Source organism: Varanus komodoensis, unplaced genomic scaffold (genome assembly GCF_004798865.1).
Source record: "Varanus komodoensis strain SLA01 unplaced genomic scaffold, ASM479886v1 scaffold16, whole genome shotgun sequence".
Lineage (NCBI taxonomy): Eukaryota > Metazoa > Chordata > Lepidosauria > Squamata > Varanidae > Varanus > Varanus komodoensis.
In genome coordinates, this window is record NW_025335468.1 from 26469567 (window position 1) to 26478025 (window position 8459).

The 8459-nt window shown below is 48.9% G+C and overlaps 1 protein-coding gene across 1 annotated transcript in view; it reads right to left on the reverse strand.

Annotated features, from left to right (window-relative positions):
- Positions 1-7772, reverse strand: part of SLC6A5 (solute carrier family 6 member 5) — a 73090-nt gene extending 65318 nt beyond the window's left edge. Inside the window, exons 1-3 of the mRNA XM_044425746.1 lie at positions 7698-7772; positions 6232-6234; positions 3283-3424 (exon numbers count right to left, since the gene is read on the reverse strand). Coding sequence (XP_044281681.1) covers positions 3283-3424; positions 6232-6234; positions 7698-7772 — 220 coding nt within the window. The remainder of the gene's footprint in view (positions 1-3282; positions 3425-6231; positions 6235-7697) is intronic.
- Positions 7773-8459: the final 687 nt, after the last annotated feature.

The following is an 8459-nucleotide window of genomic DNA, read 5'->3' on the forward strand; positions in this document are numbered from 1 at the left end:
AGGCGGTCGATTAGCCGAGCCATTCTGGGGCAGAAATCGGCCAAGATCGGCTACTGATGACTAAAGCTCCATTAATTTATATCCGTCTCTAGCGCTTAGGTGTTTTCTTCGTTTTTTACTCTGAAGCAGACGCAGGGTGTCGATCCGGATTCCCTCCACCAGGGTCCCGTTCCGAGTTAACCCCCCTGAGCCTGCTCTAGAGTACAAATTGGGAAAAAAGATCAGATGTGTTTCGTCCCGAGACCGTGGTTTGGAATTAGAAGGCAGGAAAACTTTGCAGTGACCTTGAACACCTCCAGCCACCCAAAACAGCTTTCGCCAATTCAGGGGTTCGCCTAATAAACTGCCAGGAGATCAGTTCCTTAAGCTGTAAGCCTATATTTACATTTCTTTGCGGGGGGACGTAGTTACTCCTCAATCTGTATGAGATTAACCGCAAGGCCTGTGACTGCAGCCACTGCCGGCTCCACTAAAGTGAGGGAAAGGCCAGTGACTCTCATTCCAGAGCGACGTGCGCAGGCTTTTCCGGCCTCAAACCGAATTCAGCAGTAGCGGCAACACTGGCACGTGTATAATGCGCGCACACGGTGTTGCTGGGTCCAAAATACCTCGCAGTACATACCAAGGGTGCCTTCAGATGCCCTTAAAAGTGAGAGCGTCTGTGCCTGGGACCGTGCCTTGTGCGGCTTGAGCGCTTAGTGGACACGCTGCGATGTGCAATGATCGGGTTCCGTGCAAATGCGTGTCTACTCAGAAGTAAGACCTAGAATTCCATGGGACTTATTCCCAGGTACGCGAGAAAAATTACAGCCTTAAGCTTTTCTTTCCGCCACCGTCCACAAGGGAGTTTTAATGAACAGTCGCTAATGTCTCCAACACAGATTTTTGATTCAACCCAATGTTTAATGAGAAACACATCCTTTTGTGTAAGACCGAATTTAAAGTATTCTCGATAAGTTCCAAAACAATGTAAATCCACTGCCAACCAGAAAGCTGCTTGTATTGGGCTGGATATTTTGCCTATTATATACCTCAAGCATTTTGATTGGACCACCGTCCGACAGACAGAAACAATCGTTCTATTAAAATGATGCTGAACAAGGCGGAAAGGAAAAGGAAATTATCGCTTAGTTTAAATGTCAGAACGGAAAATGTCCAGTTCATCCCAATTTCCGTATCTCTAGATTTTTCTGATATTACCTATTTAAAACAAAATGCACCTCTTGGGAAGAAAGTCGCCATCCATGTTCTATGTGCTTATTCATGTAAAACAATGAGAATGGTGACGATCTGCCATAACAGCCCCTGAAAGATTTTAAATGAACACGCTGTGATCGCAGCTTCAGCGACAAGAAGATAACTCGTTACATCGCATTCATTTAGAAAGGGGGAAATATTGCTTTTGTTTGTAAACGGTCCTACATTCCTACACATGAAAGTCGTTTATCCTTTAAGGCTGCAATGTTATGCCCATTTACCTGGGAGTACATCCCATTGAGTTCTATGGGATTTCTGAGTAGACATATATAGTATTGCACTATATTTCAATGTACAGAATTGCAGCGCATGAAATAAAGACATTATTAGGATTGAACTGTTAGAATTCCCGATTATGGCTAATTAAATTATATATACATGCAGACACACAGGTATGCATATAAATATGTATGTATTCTCTCTCATATAAATTAATACGGCCAAACGAACAGTCGGCATGCAGTTTTCAGGGACTTGACTGTCAACTCCGCTGTATTTTATGTTGTGTGTATGTATGCAATGCACCTTTACTTGCAATTCCTCCTATCTTTTCCCTGGTTAGTGGCAGCCTTCTTGCAGAGCACCGGGGTGGTGAAAGAGATTTTGCAGATATGGGAACGTTTAGAGCTGGTGGAGGCTACATTGCACAGATGTAAGTCCTTTTGAATGAATGGCTGTTCCTTCCATCGCCGGTGCATTAATGATGTGAAAAAGGCGTGAAAGCCTTTAGGAACAGATAAACCGAAGGCAAGGGGTTAAGAAAATCCTCCTCCCTCCCCTCCCCAAACTGGCAGCCTCCCTCCACTGCTTTTTGCTTAAAAGGCGGGGCTTGGGTGAGTCGCAGTCTCTCATTCCTAGCCTGCAGTTGAACCTTCACGATTTCAGTGACTCTAAAGAGGTTTAAATCTGATTGGACTTCCAGTATCCATGGCCTGCTCCTCCAAAGATAATTTTTTCCCAGGGGGTTGACTTATTCACTTGGTTTTTACTGGTAGTTTTTGTTGTTTGCGGAGAGAGGGCGTATATTTTTTCTTCTCAAATAATTACTGTGTTCCCCTTTACTCGGAGGTTGTCTCACGTTGAAGAATAACGTACTGGGAGATCTGCAATGCATTTCTCTTACGCTTGTTTACTTAGAAGGAAACATTGTTGAGTTCAATAGGGTTTGGTCCCAAATAAAGTTTGTAGTGTCACCACCTTTAAGCCTTCCATTACAGCTTTAAGTGGGTGAATTTGGACGTTACTGTCACCATCCCAACGAGTCCTGTGCGTTTCGAGGAAGATCTGCTAGGATCTTAATACCATTTCGCAGGGACTCATCCAGCCAAAAGACAGACAAGGGAGCAAAGCCATGCGAGTTCAGACAGGAAAAAGCTGACTGGGCCATGCTGGGAACTGTGGGAGGACCTTTTTTCTGTCCGAAATTGCAGAAGAGTGTGAGTTAGAGTATTTGCAGAACCAATTTTATACTTTCTTTATAAGAAAGCAATCTCTCTCTGATGCGGGTGAGTTTGGTCGTGTTTTGCTTGCTGTGTCGTGGACGTTTGATCAAATTATACAGACTTGTATTTCGCCTTCATGAATCACTAATGCGGGTTAGAATCGCTTTTTCAACCATAAGTGCAAGGTAACAGGAGAGAATGACATTAATCCACATTAAAGTGATGTGCGCTACAAAAAGCTAGATTTAAAAATCGCGCCATGTTCCCTTCAGGGGCATGGAGTTATCTGTTCTCACGGTCTCCTCGGGAAGCTGATTTGGGAATGGGGGTTCTGTTTCGCAGTGTGTTACCCTCCGCTCCATGCAATCTGTTCTCGTCTCACCCCCCACCCACCCCTTCCTTCTCATTTGCTGGCTGAAAGACCGATCCAGAAACCAACGAAGCCTGGAAGCTCGCAGTAAAACCAAGCCTCGAGCCCGGTTACGTTTAAACTAAGCTCTCCGTTTTCGCTGGCTTGTGGATCAAAGCCTTGGCGCTGCCCCTTTCTGAGCTGCAGGATGTAAAAAGAGAGGAAAGTTCATACCTCCCCCATTCTTAAAGGCCAGGTACGGGAACCGCCAGACATTTCCCAGCCCAACTGCATAACCCACCATGGAGAGGATGAAGTCCAGCTTGCTAGACCAGTTTCCTCGGGCTTTATTTTCGTCCCCTTCATCTTCCTCCGGCTGGAGGGAGACAAAAAGAAAAGACATTGACCTGAAAATAACAGCTATGGCAGCAAACAGAAACCTCAGGTCTGCAATCTTTGCGTTGCCGGACAAACTTCATCATCATCATCCATAAAGCAGTAATTCCAAACGTAAGAATAGCAGCAGAGATAAATTGGACCAAAAAGACAGAGGCAGTCAGTTGAGTGCGGTGTAGTTGGGAAGAAAACCTGTCCGGAACCCATGCCAGGAGCAATGTATTTGTGAAGGGACTTTCCTAGGAGTGCAATCCTATACGTGCCTGCGCAGAGGTAAGTCCCATTGAGTTCAATGGGCATACTCTAGGCAGGATTGCAGCTTAGGTAATTTAGCACTCTGTGGCATGCAGCTGAACGTGTGAACTGTCCCTACCGAAGAAAGCGAAAGACATTCTTTTAAGTGCCATTCTCAAGTTTCTTCATGTACCGGACTGCAAAGCAAGTAATTATGACCTGATCTTGTCTAAAATATTACATATTGTACTGGATCTCTGGCCAGTCTTCCCCAGCCATGGAAAACCTTGCTGCCTGTCTCTCACGCATACTCACACGTGTGAAAGGGAAAAGAATTCCTATGAGGCCAGCTGCATCAACGTTTTACCTTCTTAGAGGCCCCTGGAAGGTCCGCATGGCAGCGTGCCCTCGGTCTGGCATGCCCACGTGCGAGGGGAAAGATGCGGGCAGAAAACGGAGCGCCGCCAGTGCCTGGGAAGGCGAAGGCGTGCGAAGAGCCTCTGCTTCCCAGTAGCGCCGCAATGGCGGCGTCAAACATCGAGCGCTCGGGGGAGCCATGGCCGCAATTACTCAGGGCGCCTCCGCGGCACACGTGGCTTCTTAAGCCTCGGCCTGGGGCACACGAGTGCCCCCCCCCGCTCAGTTGCTGCCCCTCAGCCCCCCGCTGAGCTGCAGCTACCCTCGGGCCCATCTTCTCTCGGTTTTAGGCTGAGCCTGCCGTTTATCTCGGGATGCCCACTCAAGGATTGGCCAGGATACGCGTCCCCACGCGCTGAAATTGGCTGGAGGAAGCCATCTCTCCGGCCCGTGACCGATTTCCCTTCTCGCTCGGGATCCATTCGTCCTTTTATTCGTGGTTTGCACGTATTTTAATGCAGCCCTAGTGACGACAAATTGACTTTCCCGATTTCCCAGAGTTACATGCTGGGAGCCTGCGTGCCTTCCAGCGGGCATCTTTTTTTAATTGTTATTTCACTCTGCAGTGATGACCACGAGCGGTACTGGATCCAATCGCAAATAAATATGAGGTCCCTACACGAACCTACCAGAGTCCAGACGAAACCACAAAAAGCCAGGAAGGGCTGGGGAGAGTAAAATTGAGCCGAGCCTCTCTTCCCACTGCCGCAATCCCCATATTGGTGATACCTTACACATCTCTGAGGCTCACCTGGAGGTGGCGGGGACCCAAGTAATTTCGGGAGAAAGCGAGAGAGAGAAAGCCGCAGTCCCCGTCCCTCGGAGCTTTGCAGATGGGCAGCGCGACCGCATCCTGGCCCAAGGAATGCGCCCCGCTACCTTTCCTTTGACCTGGCGGAGGTGAGAGCCCCACAGCCTCCTAGTCCTTGAGAGTAATCCCAGGGGCATGACGTGACTGCAGCCTATGTGCTGATCCATGGCATGAACCAGTCACTGAATGGCAAACACTTTTTCTGCAGAGAGGGCGGAGATTTTTATGGGAGCTGCGGGGAAAGGGTTAACTCCTTCCTCTCCCACGATCCCAGTCCTGATCGCCCCCCCCCCGCACAATAGGATTTAAATAATATTAAACACTCCACACACACCCCACAGATATGTGACATACGGTAGATTCATCGTCCGCTTTGGCCCTGAAATGTAAGCTCCTACGGGCCTGAGAAGGTAAGTGGAGGGATTCCGTTATGTCCAGTTGGAGACCACGTAAACTGTGGGGAGGAGAGGAAGGGCACTTGGTGCCTTCAGCTGTAGAACAGGGAAACGGATTAAACCAGTCCGCTTTCCGGGACTAGTTCTGGTCGAAGAGAGAAAATAGTCTGCGGGCTCTGAATCTACCGAGCCACGAACTGGTAACTTGGTTTAGGATGAACTGATAAGCGGGACTGGGAGAGCCAACTCGCTCGGGAGCCCGTTTCGGCTGAGTGAGGAGAATTTAATGGATTCGGTTCCGCGGCCTACTAAGACGTAAATACTTTCAAGTTTTTCAGCTTAAGTCGGGTTGTGCGTATGAATCACAAGTTGATGAATCAGATCAACTTGTCAGAGTTTATGGGCATGAAGTAAGAGCGAATATGTTTAATCTGCGGATGTTTTGCACCTGAGACTTAAATCGAGTGGTAGCGACGCTTGCTAAAACTGCGCTCCAATGCTATTTTAATAAATAATCTCTTTCCCACCTTCTAGAATTCCGGCCAGAGGGGTTTAAAAAAGAATACTCGGAAGCCATTCCTGCATAGAAATCTTGAGGCCACATTCCAAACTGTCTTGCCCTACAGCTTCTGAACTGCAGACTTGCTCATGAGCTCCTCCAGAATAGACAAGAAGCGGTCCTCGGATGTTAACGGGGACTTTGTGGCTCTGTTTCAGCCTATGTATCCTCCTCCAAGCTGGTGCCCGCTCCCGAGAGGTTGTCTCCCCCCCCCCCCCATCTACAGCACACCCTCGGAAGGGGGCACCAGCTTGGGGAAGGAGACTTCCCTGCGCCTTTGCGCGGTGCCTCCCCGGCGAGGCCGCCGCTCACGCGGGTCTCAGGTGCGCGCTGGAAGCGCCCCGGTCTTCATCACGCCGCGGTGCCCGCACTTGCTCACTGACCCCGAGTAACGATTGAACCGCCTGCCACGGAGTGATTGATCGCAGAGCCTGGCCCGGTGGGGCTTCGTGGAAGGGGCCTGGTACAGTTGGCTCTTTCTCTGCTTGGGTGGTTTTGGTGGTTACTCTTGACTGCTTTCCCGCTTGGCGGACAGGCAGGGCCGTTCCCCAGGGCTTCCTCGATGTCCGCCCTCTGCAGCGATCAGCGCCCAGAGCCAGCAGGGAGGGCGAGCGAGCGAGCTGGGAAGCGGAGCCGTCCGCTTCCAAAGCTCCCTTCAACTCCGGGAGCCCCTCTGCCTTCTCCCACGCTCGGGCCAGAGCGAGAGGAGGTTAATTAGGTTAATAAACTGTGCGCAGAATGCAGACAAAGTACTGCAATGTAATGAGTATTCTTCGATTGCAGCGGGCATATCCCGCCATAGTAAATGGTGAAACGCCAATCAGTTTTAATTCTCCCGACTGCTCTCGTGAGCTTTTGTTTTCTACTTGGCTATGGAGAAATAGAGACATAGATACGTCGGCCTGTCCATCCTCGAGAGTCATTCCGAGAAGAAAAGAATAAATACTGGGCTTTTTTTTTTTGTTTCGTTGTTTCTTCTGCTTTTCAAAATCGGTTTTCCTTGATACTTAAGGGGTTTCTCTGCCATTAAACTGCAGGAAAGAACGTGTGAACGCACCTGCACGAGAGTAACATAATCCTAAAATGATTTAATGAGAAATAAGTTCTAGTATATTGAATGGGCTTACTCCCAAGTAAATGTATCTTAAAGCCTCACTAAATCATAGTGGTGTAATTTGCATCTCTCATTATATTCCTTTTTACGTTCCAGTGAGAAATAATTATCACCGTTTATTATCCACTGGATGAAAGGAAAGCATGACTGTCTCTCATTTTATGTCTTTGTTCCGGGAAGGGAAGCCCTCAATTTAGGGTCTCTGGATGGACAGTGTAGTATCCTGACTGGACTTGGAAAAGCTAGGGTTTGACTCTCCTTTTGCTCAGGAAGGTAACTGGATGACCTTGGGCCAGTCACAAACTTTCAGCACAATCTATTCCCACAGCGTCGTTGTGAGAATAAAAAGTGGGGTGAGCAGGATGTATGCTGCCTTGAAAAATCCTCATTTCCTGCAATCATTTTTCATTGACGTGATTGAATAATACAGCATTTTGAGTCCTTGTCTTTTCTCATTTCTACCAAGTTTTGGAGAACAACAGAGGGATATTATCATTATTACTAGTGCTGCTGCTATTATTAGAAGGACATTATTGTTGCTATTATATTGTTCCTTCCAGGTTCTGATTGTGGGTTATTTAAAACTGTTATTTAAAACTACTCAGGGTTTTGATTAGGAATTAATTTTCCGCGGCCAATGGACGTTGGTGATGGTTGCTTTCTGCCCATGTGGGACCCAGGAGAGAAAGCGACAGGGGTGGCATTATGGGGAAAGCAACTTACCTCTGTCACCCCACCACTGCCAGGCAGGACAGAAGCGATCCCATCTGTGCCCAACACCACGGTGCTCTGGCTCATGTTCACCCAGCCTTGGCCCTTGGCACTGTTTTGCTCCAGTGTGCTCTTACCAAGACTTGGATTAGCTTCCCCACCATCTGTGCTTTGCAACGGGGGGATTTTACACGGGGCAATGCTGGCTTGGAGGGTGTTCCCTGTACTGGGGGCGTTCTTGAGAGGCTCGATAGAGTCTTTGCTGGAGGCGGAGTGGCCTTGCACGGAAGCAAGTTTGCAGATCCCAACTTTGGTCCTCTCGGAATCGTTTGGTTTGGCTTCATCGGATGGCAAAGTTTTGTTGTCGCCGGGGAGAGCCGCGGTGACCTTGGCCTGGGTCGGAACTTGGGACGGCAGGTTCTGCGGCTGCTCGGTTTCAGGGCTGTGGCTGATCATTCCTGTGCTCTGGAGTGGCCCGGAGGCGAGTGGCTCAGGGCTGCTGGTGAGCTGCTTGCTCGTCTCCTTTGGACTGGCGTAATCCTACGAGAGCAAAGGCGCGTTAGAAGAAGGGAGCCGGAGGGGTGGGGTCTGCCACAAGGAAGCCGTGCTCAGAGAAATCGCTGGGGCTAAGGCTGTGCTGCTTAAGCGGATTGGGAAAGCACGGCCGCGGACTCGGCTGGGCCAGCCCTTTCTTCATTCATCTTAGTCCAGGAACTTGTAACTGTACCTGCAGTCCTACAGTCCTAGCATTAGATACAACATCGCTCCCAGCTC